This window comes from Pseudopodoces humilis, chromosome 3 (genome assembly GCF_049639895.1).
Source record: "Pseudopodoces humilis isolate 2021_Gansu_Grassland_sample_001 chromosome 3, ASM4963989v1, whole genome shotgun sequence".
NCBI classification, from domain to species: domain Eukaryota; kingdom Metazoa; phylum Chordata; class Aves; order Passeriformes; family Paridae; genus Pseudopodoces; species Pseudopodoces humilis.
Window position 1 is genome coordinate 110,960,935 of NC_142202.1, and position 23,489 is coordinate 110,984,423.

The following is a 23,489-nucleotide window of genomic DNA, read 5'->3' on the forward strand; positions in this document are numbered from 1 at the left end:
GGTGTTTTTTTCCCATACATCCTTAAATTTTCAGAGTGAAATGGTTTGCCCATTCAAAATACCTCTCTGCATTTGGGAGAACCAGTTTTGGGGAGCCCCTTTCTGCCAGCCAAGCCAAAGTTTTCCCATCATCAGAAGAGCACAGAGGTGGCAGGATTAGGCCTGATTTCCTTTGGAATATTCTGCCTGATAAACCCTCATCTGTTTCCAAGAATTTCACCTCTTTCCCTTAAAATTTCTGGCAAAAAAAAAAAATGTAGAGGGCAAAATATAAGCTGCATCTTAAAAAAAAAAAAATTGCTGTTATTGTAAAAGGGATGAAGAAATGCACATGGATGGGTGAAAAATAATTAATCCTGATTTAATAAAGTCTTAGATTGAGCACCACCATCCACTGCCTTAAGTTTTACTGCTCTACAAAAATTTGTGAGCATTTATATTATATATATAATATATATATAATATATACACGGCATATATATAATATATATGTGTTGCACAGAACACCCCACGGCTGTTCTGTGCAACATAAGCTGTGCTTGGTAATACAGCGCAATTTTTAAGTAAGGAATTGAATTATTAACAGGGGTGACAGAATGCTCGTGATGGTGTTATTTTTATTATTATCATTGATTTATTTGCAATTTAAATTCTACTGCATGGGTGGCTTGGAGGGGGGAATAAACACTTGTGTGTTCAAGCTTGATCTTGCTCAGAGATTAGAAACCCCGATTCTGTGGGTTTCATCCCAAATCCCAGACTGACGGGTGACAATTAAATTAGGAGGGAGCGCAGAAGGTGGATTCAAACCCGGAGCGGGGAACAAAGCCCTGGGCGAACCTTCCCCGCCGGCGGGGTTGAGGTGAGAAATGCGCCGCTTGCGAAACGGGGGATGGAGGAAAATGCAGACACGTCCTACAGCCCCATCCCGATATCCTTCAGCCCCAACCCGATATCCTACAGCCCCAACCTGATATCCTACAGCCCCATCCCGATATCCTACAGCCCCATCCCGATATCCTACAGCCCCATCCCGATGTCCTACAGCCCCAACCCGATATCCTACAGCCCCATCCCAATATCCTACAGCCCCAGCCCGATATCCTACAGCCCCAACCCGATATCCTACAGCCCCATCCCGATGTCCTACAGCCTCAACCCGATATCCTGCAGCCCCAACCCGATATCCTACAGCCCCATCCCAATATCCTACAGCCCCAACCCGATATCCTACAGCCCCAACCCAATATCCTACAGCCCCATCCCGATATCCTACAGCCCCTCCCCACTGTCCCGCAGCCTTTTCTGCCATCCTACACTCACGTCCCTCTCTCCTATGGCCCCATCCCTGTGTCCTAAGGTCCCATCCCTCCAGGATCAGGGACAGGATAATGCTGGGCCGTGCTCATCGCCTGCCACCCCACAGGGACCAGCCACCTTGTCCTTCGGGGCGCGGGGAAGGTCAGGGGCTGCTTGTAGGGCAGAGGGTTGTAACAAATGCCAGTGAATCGCTGGAAATGTCAGCCCCGGGATGCGACAGGGCAGATCTCTTAGCATCCCTGTGGGAAAGCTTAAGATCTGGTTCCCAATCTCTCCCCCAGCAGCAGCAGAAAGGACGTTTTCCAACCCAGGGTCTGCTCCAGGCTTTGATCTTCCCAGATGCTGTGTTCCAGCAGCGCCTGTTTGAGGAGCCCTGACTTCGATTCAGCCAAAAATAAAAACAAACCCAAAAAAAACAACAAACCAACAGAAAAAAACCCCAAAACCCAAAAGCACCCACGAGGAATGCCCACAGCCCCGATTTATCCCCAACCACAGCAACCTCCGCGATGCCACAGCGAAAGTAAAATCCCCGCTGCGAGCAAAATAAAAGGGAACGGGGATGGCAGTCTGGGATCTGAGCGTCTTTCCCCAGCCTGGAAAGATCCAGGAGGCAGCGAGGGGCTGTGGGATGGATGCGCTCGGACCCCCGTGCCGCCCTCCATCCCCGCTCCCCTCTGCCTGGGGAAGGGCCAAGAGCCAAACTGCCCATCCAGGGGAATTTTAGGAGCGATTTCAAGAGATTTTTGGTGCTGGCGAGGAAGTCTTTGGAGAGGGGATTCTGCAGCTCGTCCTTTTCATGCCTCATTAAGTCGGGAATTCGCAGTAACTCCATCCCAGGCAATGCCCGGGGCAAGTTCACTGCCTCGATCACAGGGTCTGATCCTGCTCGTCAGGGTAATGAAATCAGTCACCGAACTTACCCTAAAAAGCCCAAATTTGGCATTTTGAGCACACACCAGGGAGTTTTCAAACGGGCCCGTGTGTTTTACCCATCCTCCCCAGTGCTTTATACCACGGTTTAACCCAAGCCAAAATTCCTTATTTTAGGAAAAAAAAATAAAAAGAAGGTGTATATTTATTTTAGTGTTATTTTCTTTTACTACATTTTCACTAATCTTCTTTTCTCCGTGTCTTGCATTATTGTTACAGTGATATATTTATATAAAAGGGGGAAAAAAGTCGTGCCCAATTGCACAGACGGTGAATTCGTGTCTGCATATTCACCTAAACCTGCCTATACTTGATCTTTATTTTTAAAAAATGATAATAATTTAAATTTTATGACCCCAGGGGTGCTCTGCATTTAACACTACCCGAAGGTGGTGGTTATTTCTCTTTTTCTTTGGAAAAGAAAGTGAGAGCGCTGCAAACACCACTCGATTTAAAAGGATTGCGTTTCCTTGAGATTCCTCGCTGTGCAGAGAATAAAATTACTTTTAGCCCTGAGAAAAGGCAACTGCACCGTGCCAGGGATCTCGCAGGAGCTGACCAGGCTCGGATGTGGGATTAAAGTGGGTCTGTGATGGGAGCAATCCACAACGGTGTCCCCTCCACTACATCGTTCACTGCCTTCGGTTTTTCAGGATTTTTACCTTTAAAATCATTAAAATAAAACCCTTTCCCAGTTTGGAATCCCTTTCCCAGCCTCTCCATGCTTCACTCAACCCCCTCGGTGCCCAAAGCATCGCTCGGCTTCAAGGAGGGACCCGGCAGTGGCCGCGTCCCGACTCAGGGAGAAGCGGGAACGGGGTTGGACCTTAAACTTCTTCCCGGAGGAGCTGCCTTCCAAAAATCCATCTAAAACTCACCAGCTCTCAGGCAGTTCATTTTGGTTTGTTTTTTTTTTCTTTTTTTTTTTTTTTCTTTTTTTTTTAAACCTAAACCCAAGCACTTGTGTTTTAAAAACCAAGTGCTTTTCCATATCCAAGCCAGAGGCGCAATTAGCCCCATGCTAATGAATCTCGCGGATTCGGCCGCGCTGCCGAAAATCCGGCACCCGAGTCAGGACCTGCCGTGAACAGGAGTCCCTGCTCCTTCCTCCTTCATTAAAACACATTTTCGGGACTGTCTTAACTCATCCCTTCTTCCCAGTGCTATTTAAATCTCCGTTTTTTGCCATCAAAATGCGGAGCTGCAGCACAAACCCCCAGACTCAAAACCCCGAAATCCCCACGCTGGCGCTTTAAAAGCTGATCGTGTTTCTGCAATTGCAATTCTTCATTTGTATTGTTTTTGGGGTTAGGTTATTTTTGTCATTAAGAACACTTCTAAAACTGCCACAAAAAGGTGACTTTTTTTTTTTTCCCCAAGGAAGAGATGGCATCATGGTAAAATACAAATATTCAGATGTGCTTGCTGATATTCAATTAATATTCGATTGTTTAATTCATCCTGATTTTTTCCTCTATGATCTGCCTTCTAATGGCTTCCCAAAAAACATTGTCAGATTGGTTAAAATTTTATCCTTAATCTGTTCCTCATTTTGAGAAATTAGCACCTAAAGAAAAGCACAAGATTTTGGCAAGGCCAAGTCTTCACCGACGTCCAACTTTCCTTCTTTTAACGTCTTAAAATAATGCTAAAGGCAAGGCAAATCCTGCTGGACACGATGGAAAAATCACCCTCCAAAATTCGGGTCAGAGAACACAATCATAAAATAGATCTGCAGCAAAATTTGAGGTGTTTTCTTTGTTAACCCCAACCCCAAAGCCGACAGAAACACCTTCACAGAGAGGAAACGGGAAGGAAAAAAGGGTTTTTGAAACCACAATGCAAAGATGTGCCTGCGTTTCTTTCCCCTTTTATCCCCCTTCCACCCCACGAAATATAAAAGCAGTATTTTGAGCCATTTGGACCAATTCTTCATTGTAGGAACCAGAAGATTTTAATGAAATGAAAGGCTCTGAGACTGGGCTCAACACGAGAGATCAGGGTGAGGTTTTTTGGGGGAAGGAGACTCTGAAATACCAGGATTGTGTCAGATATGCCTGAGTTCCCCAAAAAGCAGCATTATAAATGTAGATGCATTCCTTTTAATCCTTCTCCATCATCTCTCCCACCTCAGCTCTAAATCTGCTCTCCCTTTCCGTAGCCCAACTGACCTTTCCAAAAAATTTTTAAAAAGACCAGAACTTAAAGCAGCCCGAAGGGAAGACTTGGAATTCGTGGACTCAGCTTTGATTTCTTAATGCTCCCAGTTTTACACCTGAAGCCAGCTCAGGAATGGACTGCGTGTCGATGGAAAATGTGTTCCCGCACCCCACAATCCCCTTCAGAGCCCCCAAATCCCCGCTGAGCTATCTGAGGAGCCAGCAGGCCCGCGCTCCAGAGCTCAGCTCATCATTCCTTGCCACTCCAGGCCTGCCCTAAATTCCATTTATTTTTTGGAAACTCCGGCCTTTGAGGATGTTTTGGAATGTGATTTTGCAGAATAAGTAAGAATAAGGACCCCAATATTTTCCAGTCAGAGAGGCAGCGCCAGCCCCAACACTCAAAATTCCTCCCTCCTGCCCTTTGCGCCTATGCGCGGGGGGGGGTGTGTGTCCCAAAATCTGGGGGGTAAGGGGGTGAAACCTTCCCTCCCCTCTCCCAGCCCTCTGCTCACCGATGTTGGCGTGGCGGGCGGCCGCGGGCGTCCCTCGGCTCTGCAGGTTGTGCAGCATGGGGCTGTCGAAGGGCGAGGAAGTCCAGGTCGTGGCCATTTCGGGGCTCATGTAGGCCGGGTAGGGGCTGGAGTAGGAGCTGCCGAAGCCCCTGCTGTACTGCTCCCTCCCGTTAGCAGAAAGGTTCAAGGAGCTGCTGTAAGCCGCCGCCGCTTCCCGGGAAGAGGTGGCCGGGATGGGGGTGCTGGTGGAGAAGGAGAACCGAGGTGACACGGGAGGGTGAGAAGATCCAGGGTTGTAAGCGGCGCTTTCGGCTCCGGGCTGAGTCCAGATGGAGTGGCTGGAGACGGGGCTGCCTTGCTGGGAAGAGCCGCTGCTCTGCAGGTAGGGCAGGCTGGGGAGCATGGAGGTGACCCTCGTGGTGGGCACATAGACCGGGGACGCTGCGGCCGCGCTGTGCATGAAGCCACCTGCCCCCTCGTACGCCGGAGGGCCGGGGTTTGCTGCCATGGCTAAGCTCTGGTACATCTCGTGCGGGGCCTCCCCAAAGCCCGGCCGGCTCCCCGGCCGCGATCCGGAGCGATGGGGAGCGCCTGGAAAACCCTCGGCTCCACTTTTCCCCGGAGCGGTCTAGCGTGGACGCAGCCTTCCAGCCAAAACCAAAACACCACCAGCGATGCGATTTTCCTCCAACCCACCCCCCCCTTCCCCGCCGCCCACCTTCCCCACCTTCAGCAGGTCCCGTCGCCTCTTCCAGACCCCAAGCAAGAAGTCCGGGTCCCTCCGGAGGGGAAATTTAGCTCCCGCCTGGATTTAGCTGCTCCCACCGGGCTCCATCCATCACCTCCCGCCCCCCCCCCGCCCTCCACCATGAGGCTGGGCTGTTTAAAACCCTCGCTCAGTCTCCTCCTCCCTCCCCCCCGCCCGCCCCTTCCAGCACCCCCCGGGGGAGCAGGGGGAGATGCTGCCGGGATGCGGGATGCGGCGGCAGCCGGGCCGGGACCCCCCCGGGCGGGGAGATAAGGAGGTTAGAGAAGGGGGGGAGGTGACAGGAGGGGGGGACACAGCCGGGAAGGTGAGAGACAGCGATGCTCTCTCCTCTGGCCCGGAGGAAAAACCTTTGTCCCGCAGGTAGGATCGGTGCTTTAAGTTGTTAATGGCCCCCGGGGCCGGCGTTTGATGTGGGCGGCGGGAGGCGGCTGAGGAGGGTTGGGGTGGGGGGGGAGTTAAATTAGGGAAAAGTAGAGGGGAAAGAGGGAAAGGAGGAAGGATGGCTCGACCCTCCCACCCCACGCGTGTCTGCACCCCCTAAAGCTGTGACCGAGGGGGCTTAGAGGAGAGGGGGGCCATTACCCACTGCAGCCCCGTTAGTGCTGCCTAAAGTGGGAGCAGACCCCAAGCAGCGCCCACAAAACTCCCCCTCCCGGGTGGTTTTTTATCGCTCTCCCCCGTTTTTCCCGTGTGGGGAACCGGGAGAAGCTGGAAGCACAGTGGGGTGACCCACTGGGGACTGGGAATGCCGTCGGTCTGGATGGGGAGGGATGTCCCAGAGTCGTGGGAAATGTTGGGGGAAAGGGGTGCTTTACTTCATGTTGGGTTCGTTTTGAACTTGGGGAAATTTGGGGGAATTTGGGGTGGGTTTGGGCCTTGGGATGCCATTGGGGCCTTGCGGGTGGCCCGCAATGGCAAGACCCCAAAACCCACTTGTGGAAAGGGGTCAGGGTGAAACCCCTTTCCCAAGGAGGGCCCGGGAAGGGGGGGAGATGAGTTGAGGTGCTGTTTTCTCTGTAAATCATGGAAGCAGCCTCTCGGACGAGGCTTGGAACGGCCTGGTCTGGTGGAAGATGTCCCTGCCCGCGGCAGGAGGGTCAGGACTGGATGGGCCTTTAGGTCTTTTCCAACCCAACCCATTCTGGAGCTGTAGGATTCCATGAAAACCACCTCACTGCGGGAGAAGGGCTGGATGGAGCACGGAGGGGGGAATTACGGCCGGAGAGAGAACTCTTGGGACTGCTTTAGGTTTCACCAACAGATTCCCCCGGCTGAACCCCTCGGCTGGGCTGAATTTAGCAGCAGAAGAGATAACCAGCAGATAAGGACTGATACCCTGGGAGGACAGAGGGAGACAATGGGCGGCCGGGCAAGGGGAGAGAAGCCGGAGGCAGCGTTGGGAAGGGGTAAGGATGGAAGCGAGCCGAGAAGAAGGGGCTTTAAGGGAGGTCTGTGTTCCCCCCGACCCCCCGGGAATGGTTGGTGTGTAACCGGCCTAGGACGGAGCTTTTCCACAGGATTCCCTAAAGAGGAGCAGGACTCACGGGAGGGGAACAAGGAGCGAGTTTCCCTCTTGCCCTGCAAATAGCAGCGGTGATAATAAAAATATCAACCAAAAAAAATTAAAAAAAAAGCAAAATCCAGTCACTTTTCAAGCCCGAGGAGACAATAGGAGGAAGCTTTTGGGGAGGCCTCTAGGAAGGGGCTCGCTGGGGTCCCGGCGAGGAAGAGGAGCGAGGGGACAGAGAAGCACTACCCACCTTCAGTGCTGGGGGGCACAGGGGTGGAGGAGGGCGAGGCCGTGGGGCAGGGACCCCCCCCTCGCTGTGGGGAAGGCAGAGGGCTCAGAGATGCCCGGCTCCTGCTTCCTTTGGGGGGGAATAGGGGCAGCGCTGCCCCCCTCCCGGCTCCCCAGTCTGCCCAGTCCCACTCGCTGACTGGTTTTCCCACATCACGTGGAAGTGGGCGGCGATGGGAGGGAAGCGGGGGGGGGCGAAGGGGTTGGCCGGTATCTCTTGCACCATCAGCCGGGCGCCAGGTTTCGTGGCTGTGGAGAAGAGGAAAGGGAAAAAAAATAAAAGAATAAAATAAAATAATTAAATCAAACCAGCCCCACCAGCCGCGCAGCCCAGGGATGCCCGTTCCCGGCTCCCAGAAGAAAATCAGGGATTTTCTGAGCGGTACAGACACCCTCCAATCCCTCAATCCCGTTGGAGTCAACCCCTTTCGTTGGCGCTGCTGCAGAGGGGAGTTTTTTCCGTGTTTCTGCCCCAAATCGTGATCCCAAATACGGAGTGAGGAGGTGGCAGCTGGTCTCCCCTCTGCCCCAGCCAGTCTGGGGGTGCTCTCCCCAAACTGGACACCAGTTTCCTGCCCCTCCATGCTCGGATGGGTTTAAGGCTTAATGATGAAGCGCAGCGGGGGTGCTGCACCCTCTGCAATTTGGGGTCCCAATCCCACGTGGGGTTCAGCCCCCCATCCACAGCCCCCCTCTCCTAAGGGCTCATTTCACCCTGGGGTCTCTCCAGACATCGGGGGGGGGGGGGGGTTCCACTGCTCTGTTTCCCGAGAATAACTCTCACACTATTAATATTTCCCACACTCTGGAATTTCCCGTGGAAATTTGGGGTTCCTACCCTAAGTCGGGGGGCGAGGGGGGGAGATGCCAGCGGATTTTGGTGCTTGGAAATAAAAATTTTAAATTAAAATTTCAAATCTCCGTATGAAAAAGGCGGGGTGGGGGGGAAGAGGGGATTGGGAAAGCGATTTATTGAAGGGGGGTGGAAGGTGAGGAGAGCACTTGGAGAGTGGTCCAGGGTTAGGAATGAAGCCCCGGGAATGTGGGAACCCCTCGTCCTCTGCCCTCACGTTATTCTGGAATACCCAGGGGGCACAGGGACTCCCCAAACCCCCAAAAGTGGGAAAACGCAGTTGGAGATAACCCCAATTATCGGGATTAAAATAATTATAGCCCCGTATAGAAATAAAATTATAATCACTGAAATGCGTAACAAATAAACATCAGCAAGGGTGTCTTTGTGCGTATTTGTACTTTCAGCACATGGGGGAAAAGATGTAATTTATAAAAAGTGTGCAGCTTTATACAGATCGATACAAAAATTAAGTATAGATGGGATTTAATGTATGTTATGATTCACGGGAATGTGTTACATGCAAACATAGATGTACTGTCATACCGAAATAATTTATTGTTTATAATTTATAACGCCATGCGGTATTGTTTTTGTATGTAAATTATGAAATATATAAAAATAGATATATAAACCATAATGTTTAATAACTCCTATATAGTATCTAAACATGTCAATATGTCATTTAAAAATATATATGAATACATGTATATATAGAAAATGTGCTTATGAACACGGGGCAGCACACAGGGAAAGAAAGGGGAATTAAATATATCAATGTCTCTTTTTATATCCCTCCTCCGAAACAGCTGCCTATCCAGATGTGCCGGGTTCGGGACATTCATCTTCCCTTTCTTTGCAAAATCACCGATGGTTTTCTCTCCCAAAACAGCGTTTCACTAAAGTTTCGTTGTATTCTTGCAGAAAAGCGGCTTTTTCCTTGGTAAAATAAAAAATAGAAAAAGAAAAAAGAAAAAAAAAAAAAGGAAAAAAAACCCAAAACAACCAAACAAAAACAATTTATATTTATTAAACCCTCCCAAGCAGCAACACCAGGAGCAGAGAAGATTTCAAGGCTTTGCTACTTCCAGGAAAAAAGGTACAAAAGCGATTCCCGTGGATTGTTTGGTGTGAAGAGTGGCCGGATCCAGCCCTTTCTGCAGGGAATTATCGGCCGGTGGGGCCGGGAATGGCAGGGACGTGCATCCCGAAAATCGGGAGCTGAGGAGCCGCACCGAGCCCAGCCCGGCGAGACCCAAGAGCCGGCAGGGAGAGGATGGATTTAGGACACAATTTCTCCCGGAAAAAGCAGACGGGACACAGCAAAACGCAGCGGCAGAAAAAAAAAACCCAAACCAAACCCAAACCTCTGTTCTGCACGCGGTAGAGACTTTTTTTTTTCCTTGCGATTAACGAAATCTGTGTGAAAATAACCCAGGGGAACAAACTTTGGCCTTCCTTTCCAGCCTTCAGTTCTGCCCCAGGCAGGAAAAAAGTCGATACGAAAATATGACTATTTTTCAGGGCTTTTCTTGTGTTTGTTTGGTTTTTTATTATTTTTTTTTTTCCCCATATCGAACTTAGTTTGGCGGTGGTTTTAGAGTTAAATCTCCGGGTGTTGATGCATGGGAAAAAAAACCAAACCAAAAAACAACCAAACCTCCCCCCCAAAAAACCCCAAAACACTTTAGAAACTAGTGGCGGAGGGGACGGAGGGGAAGAGAGGAGAAAGTTAATTTAAATTTCTATCTGCGCTAAACATTGAATTTTTAAAAAGTCACGAAGAAAAATGGTTGAAAATAAGGGGAAAAATCAGCGGGGAAAATGTGATTTTAGGCGGGCAAAAGGAATAAAAGCGGCCGGCGGCTGCTGCGTATTGGACACTTGGGAGTATTTGGGGGTTTTATTAGTATTACCTTAAATTTTTTATTTATCCCTTGCTTTGGCTGCAGCCGGGAAGGGTCTGGAGGAGGGGGCTGGGGGGAAACTGAGAGTTACAGACTGTGGGAGGGGATTGGCCTCCCCGGGACGGCGGAGAGGGGAGAAATCGGCTCCAAAAAAATCCGGTGCCTTGGGTTGTGCGGGATGGATCAGCTATAGGTGTCTATCTATAGGTGTTTATCTATAGGTGACTATCTACAGGTGACTATCTATGGGTATCTCCAGGCTGTCCTTGTGTTAGAGCAGCCGGTGCAAGTGCGGAGGGGAAGGGGGGTCCCAAGCCCGGATTTTTGGGGCTGTGCGGCAGGACCGGGGTGTTTTGGGTGTGGGGGATGGCCGGGAGTGCAGGACGAGGCTCCCTGCGAGCCAGAAGATGTCTCGGGGCTGCATCGCCTCCTCCCGCCCCCTTCCCACCCGTCTGGGGGTCTGGGGATGGACGGGGGGCGCTGCCCTCAGCCCTGCCCCTCCAGCCCTCCCCTGGTCCGGCAAAAGGGGGGAAATCCCTGCTGGAGCTGCGCGGGGGGAGCGATGAGCCCCCCGCCCTCCTGGGGGACAGATCCTGGACCCTCCTCTCCGGGGAGCCTCGGGTACCCCGCTCTGGGCCCCCCCTGCACCCCCGCGCCCACGGACACGTCTCTGGACACCCCAGCGCAAGGAAACCCCACGGGAGGCTGTGGGGAGCACGGCTGGAAGGGACAGTGGGACAGCACAGAGGGACCGTGAGCCGCTCGCAGGGGACCCTGCTGTGGCTGCCACCCCCGCCCCGGCTTAACCAAAGGCTCTTGTCACGCCTTTCAGAGACGCTTTCCCAAACAAATGTCACGCCTGTTTACAGGACGGCAGCGGTCCTAAAATGCCACCAGCCCCCCGCCTCCACCCCCACCCCAAAGGCCAGGTAGGCAGGAGGGTGGCCAAGGAGCATCACGGCTCAGCGGAGCTTCAGGAAAATTCCTAAATCCTTCCTGACCGCTCCCTCTACCCCGAAATATTATATTACTGCTTTTTCCTGTGCTTTTCTTTTATTTATTTATTTTTTTTTTTTTTACCTCTAGTGGAAATAAATACAAGTGACTTTCTCAGGGCAAAAGCCACGGGATGCTGCAGAGGTGCGTGGAGCAGCGGTCCGTGCTCTGATGCAGCAGGAGGGGGGAGGCTGGGAAATGAGGGTCAATGCCGTGGAGATCTGGGAACAGGCAAAACCCAAACCCCGCCTGCAACGGGGATTTTTAGGAAACGGGAATCCCTAGGAAAAGGGAAGCACTGCACATGTGACGCCCTGAGTGTCTGTGCCACTGTGTGTGCGTGGATGGGACAGATGTGTCCCAGAGAGCACTGAAAGTACAGCGTGGATCAATGTCCTGCCCTCCTGTCAGCTTTACTGCCAAGGTCCAGTGAATTGAGCCTAAAACGTCAGGGCTCTGAATTTCCCGGCCTGGCATTCTCTGGGTTGGTGGGGAGAGGTGAAAGGCCAGCTCAGGGGGCTGCGCCACGGCGGTGTGACCAGTGTCTGCGTGTCACCTGCGGACACGCGTCACCCGTGGATGTGGCATCCCCCGGGGCCACCAGCACGGGGGCGAGTGGGGGAACATCACCCGCGGTGGGGGGGACCCCGCTGGGGACGAAGGGGGTGCGTCACCAGCCGGGCTGTGCGGTTCTGCTGTCATCATTGTCACCGCCCTGCGACGCAGTGACAGTGAAACCACCCGTGTGGAGCACACCTGCGGTGACATCCCGGCTGTCGGGGACTGACCGGCCCCGGCAGAGCCCCTGGTGTCTGGTAGGAGCAGCAGCGGCTTTGGAAAACCCCTTCCCACTCTCGGAGAGGCTGGAAAAGCCACGCACATCGGGCGGGGAAGGCTCCTCTGCCTGGAAATGCCTGGGCTGGAGCCCTGGGAATGCGGAACCTCAGTCGTTATCACCACCCATCATCTATCCAGATATCCATTTATCCATCATCTATCCGTATATCCATTTATCCATCATCTAGCCATTTATCCCTATATCCATCATCTAGCCATATATCCCTATATCCATACATCTCTGTAACTCCCTACTCATTCCCATGTCTTATTTGCTTTTTTGTGCCCGTCTACTTTGCCAGAATATCGATTTATTAATCCATGTATTTATCCATGGGTCTGTATCTCTCTCACCGGGGTGTTTTACCTTCCTACTCGCCTGTACCACTCACTGTGTGTCCTTACCTGTCACCGTGGGGTCCCCTATGCCCCCGTACCCCCCCCGACCCCCTCAATCTGCCCCACTGGGGTGTCCGTAGCCCCTCACAATGATGCTGCCTCTATCCCAGAGCCACGGGGCTGCTGCCTGCGGGAATACCGGGGATTCCCTGGATCCCTTCGGCGTTGCCTACAGCCTGACCCCCGTGGTGTTCTCTGCACCCCAACTTCTCCTCTCCTCTCCCCAGATACATCCCGGACGGATGGCGCTGCCTCCATCCCCACCTTCGGGGTTCTCCCTGCGCTCCGGGCCGTGCCAAGCCGTGCCGTGCCGGCAGCGGTGCCGTCGGGGCGGCGGGGCCGGGGCTGTCAGCCCCTATTGATGAGGTGTGGGCTGACGGCGGCGAGCGGCGGCCGCCGGCTCCGCTCCAGACTCCCCGGCGCTGGGGTCAGTGCCCCGGGCAGCCCCGCCGCCGCCGCCGGGAAGGGAAGGGCTGCAGCTCCGGACCCCGAGGCGATGCCCCTGAGTTCCCTCCGAGCATCGCCCATCGGGTGCTGGGAGGTGCGGCGCCCAGGTTGGATGTGGTGATGGAAAAAAAAAGCCGGTCCTGGCCCAAATCTCTCCGCTCCTGTGTGGCAGATGCAGGGTCAGGACGGAGGTTTTGTGGCTGAGCTCCTTCTGGGCTGAAAAAATGGTTTCTCTCTCTGCACTGGTGTATCAGTGGTTGAAGTAACCTACTTATTCTGGAGAGGAAAGCAAAAAAGAAAAGAGATAAATTTCACATAAAAGTAAAGCCACGAAACCAAAATAGTTTTTCATGCACAAAATTTCAAGCGCTGAACTTCCAAGCCCAAATCCACGTGAAATGCACTCACCGGAGCAAAGGACAAACAGGGTTTCACATGCAGGCAGTGCTGGTGGGACTGAGTGGTAATGCAAGAGGATGGTTTGACCTTGGATAAGATGCCAGTCCAAAAACACACAGAATATTGACAATTCTAAATTCTAATTCAAAAAGGAAAACTTGAAAAAAAAAAAAAAAAAGTGAAAAAATATCTGGTCTGTTCCAAAAAATTCCCTGGTGCAGGCTGAATTTGTGATTTGAGGTTGGCAGTGTCCTTCAGCAAGGGACGCTGGGGGCAGATTGGAATTTCTGGGAATCCTCCTCTCTTCACCTAGATTTGCAAATGGTTGAATTCTCTTATTTAATTCCCTGAACTTCTGGCACTGGGCTGGAACTCAGCCTCTCCCAGATCTGCTGGCCTCAACTTTGCAAAGGAGAGGAGGACCCAAAGGATTGTCCAGCCCTGGCACAGCTGCCCAGGACAGTGGTGGCATCCTCATCCCCGGAGGGATTTCAAGGATGTGTGGGTGTGGAACTATGGGACAGGGTTCAGTGGTGGCCTTGGCAATTTTTTGGGAATGGTTTGACTCAGTTATCTTGGAGGGCTTTTCTGACCTAGGCAATTCCATGGTTCCATTAAGTGCTGCCAGAGTTCCTTGGGATTATATTTAATTTCCATGTCATCTACACAACAATTTCTGGAGCTGAAGCAACAACATGGGATTTTTTTAATTTCCTAATTAACATCCACCCAATTTTCCAGAAATATCCCACCAAAATCCCCTTTGCACTGCTGTTCTCCAGGCAAGTGAGCATTGCAGCCTTCCCTGGCATCACTCAGGGCAGCAGGAATTCCGACTATGCCACTGAGATTCTTATGGCTGCACAAATAAAGACCCCAGCCTCCTTCTATCATCAGGAACATCGTGCTCCTTCTTCTTCTCCTCTTTTGGGTTTGTAAAGAAAAATATCAGTGGTATAATATTTTTGATGCACCGGTATTACCAGAGAGAAGCAAAGTTGATGCTCCCTTAAATCTGCTGAAATCCCTTAAATCTGCTGAAATCCAGTCTGCCTTTGGCTTTTGGATCCATCCTGCAGCTTCAGACCCACCTGGGAATGCTGTCCAGGATGGGAAACCCTGGTGAAGGTGGCATTTTGTCACCCCTGGGGATAAGCAAGAAAATACACCACAGGCTGTAATTGTAAAAGGCACAGACATGAAAGTCCATTTTACCAGGAAATGATATTGTTATCATCAGGCAAAACTCCAGTGCAGTGCATGGGGAAAGAATACTCAGGTATGTTGCCAATTTATGTGTAATTAGCCCTCGTTATTAGACCATTATTGCAGTGCTGATACTATTAATAACTGTGGTATCTGTTGGGCAACTGATGAACATCTGAGTTTTCATGCACTGGAAAAGGCAGGAATGATGGGATTCCCAAGACTCTCAGTGTCGCAGGAGAGAGGTGGAATCCCAGACAATGGTTTGAGTTTTGGAGGGTTTTAGTTGAAATGAACACAAATCCCACCAAACCAGTGTGGGACAAGAGAATCCTGGATTTGAATGTGCAGTTCTGGCTGCTGGACAGAATCAGGGAGTTATGGAAAGGTTTGAGCTGGGAGGGACCTTAAAGATCATCCTCTTCCACCCCCTGCCATGGGCAGGGACACCTTCCACTATCCCAGGCTGATCCAAGCCCCATCCAACCTGGCCTTGGACACTTCCAGGGATCCAGGGGCAGCCACAGCTTCTCTGGGCACCCTGTGCCAGGGCCTCACCACCCTCATAGCCAGGAGTTCCTTCCCAATATCCCATCCATCCCTGTCCTCTGGCAGTGGGAAGCCATCCCCTGTGTCCCCTTCCCTCCATCCCTTGTCCCCAGTCCCTCTCCAGCTCTCCTGGGGCCCCCTTAGGCACTGGGAGGTGTCCTAAGATCACCCCAGAGAATTCCCTTCTCCAGAAATTGGCTTTTCACTGTGACAGAGCAGCTCGGGCTCAGCCCCATCCTGTCCAACCCACCGGGGACAAGGTGGACAAAGCAGATTTGATCCAGTACAGAAAGGCAAAGATGTCTCAAAGGGACAGGTCTTTCCATGGGCTGGAAAAATGTCACTGCAGTGTCACCCCCGCTGGGACCCAGGAGCACAATGAGGGTGTGGCTGCTGGGCTCTGCAGTGATAACCTGGGCAGGGACAGCTGATCCTGGGCTTTGTCACAAAGTCATGGAATCACGGAATGCTTTGGGTTGGAAGGGAACTTCCAGATCATCTGTGTCTCCCTGGGGGTCACTCCTTGCCCCTGTGACACCAGAATGAGGCTGGATCCTACATTTTTTTTTTTGCTTCTTTTATTTTTCTTTTCTCTTTTCCAAAAGATCCCATGGCACTTTATAAAGATTACCACGTTAAGCCTCCCAACAACACTGCAGGGTAGGTGGATCTTATTATCTGGGAAGACAAGGGAAAGGGGGATTAAAGGCTTTTTGGGGGACAGCAGATCCAGGACAGGACCTGTCTCTCCCAGAGCACTTAGTCCCATGCCTGTTCACAGGATTATGGATTTTTTGGCAGAACAGCTGTGAAATCTCACTGTAATTCCAGCGGGACACCGAAGGCATCGGAGCATATTCCAGTTGTTAACACCCAAAGATACCTAGACCAGCATGGAGAAATGGTCGCAGGCACCCCACAGAGGGCTCCTTCCCAAAATATCTCTCTTGATTAACTGTCTTTTTCTGACAATGAAAAAAGGTTCGTTTTTAGCACCTTTCCATCTGGTCTGTGGTAAAACTGCATGTGTAATGTTCACTCCAGGAAAACACACATGAAAGAAGTAGAATTTGTTAAGAAACCCTTCTTTTTCTTTTTCTTTTTCATTTTTTTTTTCCCAGTGGAAAATCCTCACAAAATCAAAAAAAAAAATCATTTATGTTCCATCTGGAAGAGGTGGAAATACAAAAACAGCAAACTGGAATGTTCAACGTTTTTGTTTCTGGCTGGACAAAGCTCCAAGATTTAATAGTTTGGGGTTGTTTTGTGTACTTTTTTTCCAATTTTCTGTTTAATTGAATTGAATTTTACTTTTACTTTGGGCTTTTTTGTTTGGCATTGGTTGGTTTGCTTGTTTTAAGAAAATTCTAAAACCTTCCTGGATGAATTGTTGTTTGAAGTCAATAAAAAGAAAAGCTGAGCTTGAACTGCTCTAAGCAAGAAGTTTAAATGTTTCTAATCATTTTACTAATTATAGATGAAAAAATGTGAATTCTTTCCTTTCTTTTTTGGGGGGAGGGTGGCTCATATAGAGAATGAAGAACATTTTTAGAATTCAGCCTTCCTTTGGCAGTAAAAAAGCCTTGACTGCTCACAGTACGCAGTGGGAAAACAACGGCAGGGGAAAAAGTTGTTACATTTTATATAACTGCAAGCAAAAAAAAAACCCAAAAAACAAAACCCCACACAAAGGGGGAAAATAAAAAGCCAAAAAGCAACCGGGCTGTTTGTGTTTAACTCTTTCTTCCTTGTCTTTCCTCTTCCATGGAAAATTAAAATATGAGAACCACAGATTCTCCACCACAAATACCAGGATATTTAAGAATTCCCCAATGCTTTTTTATTTTGGGATAAGGTTTCTACCATCACCCTTTGGAGGTGTTTCTTGTACTCACCTCTTCTTTAAGCAAATCTCAGCATCACAGAGGGGTCACATTGTTCCTGATCTTGAGGTTGTAGGCCAGAAACTCAGGAAGAACAGTGGATTTGCTTCCCTGAAGTGTCCAAGGCCAGGTTGGATGGGAGAAATCTGGGATAGTGGAAGCTGTCCCTGCCCGTGGCTGGGACTGGATGATCTTTGAGGTCCCTTCCAACCCAGACCATTCTATGATTTCATGGTTCTATGGTTCTTCGATTTCCACATTTCATATCCCATTTGGATTAAATCACAGGAATTTTTTGATGACACCCCAGAATCTTCCATTTCCCAGTGGCTAGTTATGTGAAGAACATCTTTGGGCCTCATTTCCTGCCTTTTGTCTGTCCCTGGGATTCCGTCACCAGCTCAGAGGTGATGTGAGTTCAGATGCCATGAGTTCACATCAGAGAACCATGGAATCACAGACTCACTGAGGTTGGAAAAGACCTCTGAGATCATCGAGTCCAACCTGTGACCGATCCCCCTCTTGTCACCCAGCCCAGAGCACTGAGTGCCCCGTCCAGTCATTCCTTGGAAACCTCCAAATTACTGTCCCTCTCCACCAGTTACTGACAGTAATTTGGACACCACTGGGAAGCATCTGAAGAAGGTCCAGCTGGGCCTCAGGGGCAGAACCTTCTGTGAAATGTTCTTTGTTTCCTTTCCTTGTAGTCGACCACCAATATTGACCATGTGGTGAAAACATCTTCTGTTGGTGATGGGATTTTATTTTTTTTTCATAATTTTGGACTACTTTAATATTTTTCATGTTGGAAAAAAAAAAGAAAGAAAAGAGAATACATAGAGCTTTTTTCCTATTTTTTTTTTCCCTGATTTCTCTTTCCCCTTCTCTAATTTTTTTTCTCCCTGCTTCAGGTTTGATTCTGGAGCCCAAATGCCTTATACTGACATTGACGAAGGAAGTAAAAGAGAATTATTTAGGGGAGAACTCTTCCCTTCAGATTTGGCCTGTCTTGGAGCCTGGATCATCAAGAGCTTTTATTTTTGCTTTTGTTCTTTCTTCTTCTCCACCCCATTGTTGTCCTGTCAGATGGGTCCTGATCTGATCAAGACCTCTATGTGTCCTTATCTCCTCCCCACTGACTGGAAGAGGGTTGCTGGGTAAATAAAGCTTAGCAAATGGTCACGTCTCCAAAAAGATATTGGGAATTTAGATAGAAAAGTGTCTCTGGCCAAGGCTTCTGTGTTCAGCTGTCAGCACAAAAACACCCTGAGCTGGTGTGGTGCTGTTGGAAGAGAAGGATGTCCTTAAGGATTGGGAATTCCCAGCTCAATTTTAAACTGTCCTGGGATTCTGCAGAGGCCACTGCACCCTTTTTGGGACCTCAGCTGTCCATCTGCTCAAATAAAGGAAATAAAGCCCCGCAGGGTTAATCCTTGACTGCGACGTGCTCTCCACATCATCAGGATCTGGGATGGCACGAGCCGAGGGGGACACTGAGGACATTCATCCCCACGCCCAGCCCGCAGACAAGGCAGGAGGGATTTGGCCACACAAACAGAGATTTATCCATTGATCAAAACGGTCCTGAATGGGATTAGGGCTAAGTCTATCAGCGGCCGGGGTTTGGTGTCCTCCTGCCGAACGCGGGGGGCTGATGCCGCTGTGCTGATGAGTTGATAGCCTTGGCCAGAGGAGTTATCAGGGCTGGGGACAATGTGAGGACATGGGCAAACACTGGGCAGCGGCACCTCAAGAAAGGCTCTGAGATCACTGGGGTGATGTTATCTGCCAGGGCAGAGCCTGGGAGCCGCTTTCCCCTACACGGTGGGGTCGGTGGCTGCGGCAGCCTTTGGACATGAAAGACTGAGGGTACAACGTGACGGTGTTTGGGCAACAGTGCTGGAAGACGTGGTCAGAGCAGAAGTCCTGCACTCTCTTTTGAAATGGAATCACCAGCTTTCAGCCTAACTTCCACAGAATCTTGGAATTTTTAGAGTTAGAAGGGACCTCTGGACCTCTGGGCAGGGTCACCTGGAGCAGGCGACACAGGAACGTGTCCAGAGAGGGAGATTCCACGCCCTCCCTGGGCATGTTTCCATGCTCTCCCACCCTCAACATGAAGAATTTCTTCCTCATGTTGAGGTGGAACTTCTTGTGTTTTAGTTTATGGCCATTGCTTCTTGTAAACTTGAGCACATCTGGGCTGGAAAAGAGTCTTGGTGTGACTACAGAGGTCTATAGACTCCCTCTGAGGAAATGAGGTTGGGTGAATGTGCTGGCTGCATGTCCCTCCTGATGACATTTGCATTGACTGATTCCTTCAAGCCAGGCTTGGCAGAGGGGTGGAGACCTGTAGGTAAGAGCAGAAATAAGCACCGGCTATCAGGATTCACAGACTCTGGCTGAAAACATTCAAATCTGTAGAAAATCACAGCATTTTATTCCTGCCTTTCCCAAAGGAGATCCCAGAGCCGAGACAGCCATCAGCCAGCCCCTGAAAAGTTCACACCTTTAAATGTTCTCATCAGAGGAGAAACCAATGTCCAGAAGCTTGGCAGTGATTGGATCACCAAGTGCAATCTCCCGTGATTAGATCAGGTGTCCTCTGCCAGGGTTTTACTGAATCAAAAGAAAGGATCAGAGGGCTGGAAGAGGGAGAAGCTCTTCATTTAAACTTCATTAATTTCCTGTCATCTTGGCAGAGCCCATGAAATGCTGAGGTAGCTTCTAGTGACCACAGGCCATTGCTGGAACAAGAAAAAGCCTTCATAATCCACAGGATGGGAAGAAGCAAAGTCCAGGCTCCAGTTGTCTGGGATAAGCCTTGTCTAAAGAAAATATGTAGCTGGTTTCTGTATTTTTTATTCAGGCTCACGTGATAAACTAGAAGAAATGCAAATTTTATTTTCTAATAAAAAAATCTAAGGTTGTTCAGGAAAGTTCTGAAGATCTGAAGATCTCCAGCTGTGTTGGATGGAGGACTTTGAGCCCTCACACCTGTTCTTGGAAGAATATCTGTGTAGAGGTTAAGCCTCAAATTTCCTGCTTAAAAATTTTTTTACTAACCAAATACCAGGAATCCAGAGGTTTATCCCTGCTCAGATGTCACTGAGGTGATGCTTGTGATGACCCAACACTCATGCACACTTGGGTGCACTGACCAAGGTGCCCAAAATCTGATCCATCAGAACTTTAAAGAGGTCTAAGCCCTGATGTAGCTGCAGGGATGCTCACCTGACCCCAGGAGCCCTGAAACTGTCCTTATCATGGCACAAATTATGTGGACAATGAAGGGCTGGCTATCCAAACCTGAAGCAGGAGACACCAAAAATGTCCTGGGCTGCGGCTGCCCCATCCCTGGAAGTGTTCAAGGCCATTTTGGGTGGAGCTCTGAGCAGCCTGGTCTAGTGGAAGGTGTCCCTGCTCATGGCAGGAGATTGGAGCAAGATGATTTTTAAGCTCTTTTCCAGCCCAACCCATTCCATGATTCTGCTCTACATGGTGTAACTTCCCCAGAAGGGTATCCTGGTTTTCCAGAGCTTTTCATGACCACAGGTGAGCACACTCTCCAATGAGGAAGGTGTTTTATTTTTTTCCTAGCAGAAAATCCCCTAAAATCCCATCATTTTTAGTTTGTAAGCAAAAAGTAAGGGAGTTGCTGTCAGCAAGAAGGCTCATTCATCTTAAAAGAAAAGGACATTCCAGCCAAATTAAATAATGAAAGAGGTGATAAAACCCACCTGCTTTTTGACTCCAGGTTTCTGTTTCTTTTTAAATCAGATCAGTGTATTAAAGCTATTCAGACTTTTTTTTTTTTTTTAATGGAATTTTTGGGCCAGATCTGTATCTGTTCCAAGTGGGAAGAGGCATGTCCATCCAGGAGCCATCATTTCATGATGCTGTACATCCCTTTTCACTACAGTCTCAGGGGAAGCAGATTTCTCTTGGGTTGTTATTGGAGGGGGTGGAAATCAAAGGAGGATTATTTCCTAAAATTTGCCAGGAGGTGAGGGAAGAGGCCAGGAGGACATGCAGAATATCCAATCACTCCCTGCTCTCTGGCAGTGGGAAGCCCTTTCCTCTTGTCCTGTTCCTCCATCCCTTGTCCCCAGTCCTTCTCCAGCTCTCCTGGAGCCTTTTTGGACTGGAAGGGGCTCTGAGTTCTCCCCAGAGCCTTCTCTTCCAAAGGCTGCTGCAATTCCCAGCTGACCACGGAGCAAGACCCTTCCTGGAAGGATGTCCACATTCAGTGAGAAAAGACCCGTTTTGTGGGTATTTTCTGTTTGATGTTGCCTGAGACAGCTGGGCTGCCAGAGCCCTGAATTAGGGGTAAATATAAAAAAAAACTGCATGTGAGCAAAATGGAGAGTGGCTAATTTGGTTTCAAGGGCTCTAAACGCCTCTGTGCCTGGCAGTGTGTTGGGAATTTAGGGAACAGAGACATCACAGGGTGGAAATGCAGCCCTGATAAAGCCAGCCTGAGTGAGAAGTGCCAGCTTCATTGCAGAGTCTGGGACTCTCAAACACGGAGGGTGGCAGAGGCTTGGGAAAAGGGAGGACTTAGAGGAAAACTGGATAAAACTGAGTAACAGTGGGACAAGACTCTAGAGAAAAATCCAAGCTCTTAGTTAAGGGCTACCCTAATTAGGCACAAGAATTGCTTCACCATGGCATGAAGAGGATCAGCTGGAAGCAGGAGGTGATGAGTTGTGTTTGGTGCTGGACCAACAAATCCTGCTCCCTTAAAACTGACAAACTCTATGACCAAGACAGAGACTTTGCTGAGAAAGAAGGAGAACCTTTAAAAAGTCCCTTCCAATCCACATTATTTTATGATTTTATGAAAACAACTGAAGGGACTTGCCCAGGGCCAAGCAGTGAGTCAGTGGTGGAGTCAGGGAGGGGGCTGAGGTGTCTTGGCTCCTGCTGGTTGCACTGACCCAGCTCAGGACCCAGAAAGGTGCAGTGACAATAAATGATGAGCAGGGTTGGTGTTTTTACTCTTTCCCTTTTCATGACACCCTTGGAAACTCACACGAGTGAATAGAGCCAGACCTTTTAATGGAAAGGGTGGTCCCTGTTCCAGGGAGACAATTTCACTGGGGTTTGTAGGAGATTTTGGGAGATCCCCCTAGGGAAAAAAAAAATTAAAAAAAAATTCAGGAAATGGACCTACTTTGTGGCTTTTCCATTGCTGTTCCCTTTGTATGGGTGTGTTGAGCATAACAGGCTGGTTTTTAACAAATCTTCTGGGCATTTGATGTGAGCCCAGGGGAAAAGTGGGAAGGAGCTGTAAAATGGCAAGCCCTGGCTGTCTCTGCTCCCAGCCTTTCCTCGGAGTTAGATAAGAGCAGCAGCAGATAAGAGGAAAAGCGGGTCTTTAATTCAGTCAGAATTTCACTTAGTGTGAAGGAAAACATCTAATAGGAGAATTAGACTAAGCCAGGAAATTGCCTCTTAAACCTGAGCTCTCCTGTGCTGGCACAGTCAGCATTTTATATAAATACATATCTACACATCTGCCTTTCTCAGTACCACCATAAAACCCTGCTCTTAGCAAAGTGGCCGAGAAATCCTTTTAAACTCATAAACCCAAGCCAATACAACCTTTTCAGCCACATGGGCTGGAGCATTTTTCCAGGTCTCTCCCTGTGTCAAATACTCCCAGCCTCCAAAGACACCTGAAGCCGACAGAGTCATGATTTCCCCTTGCTGAGAGGTGCCCACCCAACCCATCCTGAGCTCCACAGAGAGGGGCCTTGGCCAGCTGTGGCCACAATGGTGTTTTAATGGTGCTGCATCCCCCAAATGAGGAGGCACCATCAAGGCTTTGCATTGAGCAGAAGCTTTTGGGGAGGCTGATGAGGGGTCAGGCTTTGGGTCTGACTCTTGTTGGAAACAAGATCTTGCTGGATCCCACGTCAGGGAAGAGTTTCTTCCTGAGGGCTGGGATTTTGAGGGGCATCTGCCCTTCCTCTCCTCTCATTCATCCAGCCCTGGGTGTTTGCTGGCAGAAAACAACATTCTTTCCATGTGGGCAGTGGTGTAGGATTAACACAGGGATATGGTGGGGTCTGGGGAGATCTCCCATGAAAGGTCAGGACAGGGGATATCACTGGGGTCTGGGGAGATCTCCCATGAAGGGTCAGGACAGGGGATATCACTGGGGTCTGGGGAGATCTCCCATGAAGGGTCAGGACAGGGGATATCACTGGGGTCTGGGGAGATCTCCCACGAGCAGTCCATTCATGGCAAGGAGGTGATGCTACATCAAGAGGATAATTTGGTTTAATAAAAGACTTTTGGATGTTCCTGTATCGTCCCAGCTGAGAGCTGGTAAATCATACCAATTCATTTTTGGATTTGGGGAGGAGATACATCCAAATATCCATTTCACAGCCCTTGGGGTCTTCCCAGTCCTCATCTGACTGGGATGTGGTCTCCTGACCCCTCCACCAGCAGCTGCTGAAAGGGCCCTGCAGCTTTGTGTCACTTAGGCCAGGGAGATCAGAATTGTGG

At 49.9% G+C, this 23,489-nt stretch overlaps 1 protein-coding gene and 1 long non-coding RNA gene across 3 annotated transcripts in view; one reads left to right on the plus strand and one right to left on the minus strand.

Annotated features, from left to right (window-relative positions):
* GATA4 (GATA binding protein 4) overlaps nt 1–5,613 on the minus strand; it is a 28,418-nt gene extending 22,805 nt beyond the window's left edge. For both annotated transcript variants that reach the window (XM_005528787.3, XM_014257669.2), the window contains exon 1: nt 4,928–5,613. In XM_005528787.3, the coding sequence (XP_005528844.1) occupies nt 4,928–5,453 (526 nt within the window). In that variant the 5' untranslated portion in view covers nt 5,454–5,613. The remainder of the gene's footprint in view (nt 1–4,927) is intronic.
* A 456-nt stretch (nt 5,614–6,069) lies between these two features.
* On the plus strand, nt 6,070–9,873 carry LOC148184738 (uncharacterized). The gene is made up of 2 exons (XR_015772184.1): nt 6,070–7,102; nt 9,157–9,873. It is a non-coding gene; the product is annotated as an uncharacterized LOC148184738 (long non-coding RNA).
* The last annotated feature ends 13,616 nt before the right edge of the window (nt 9,874–23,489 follow it).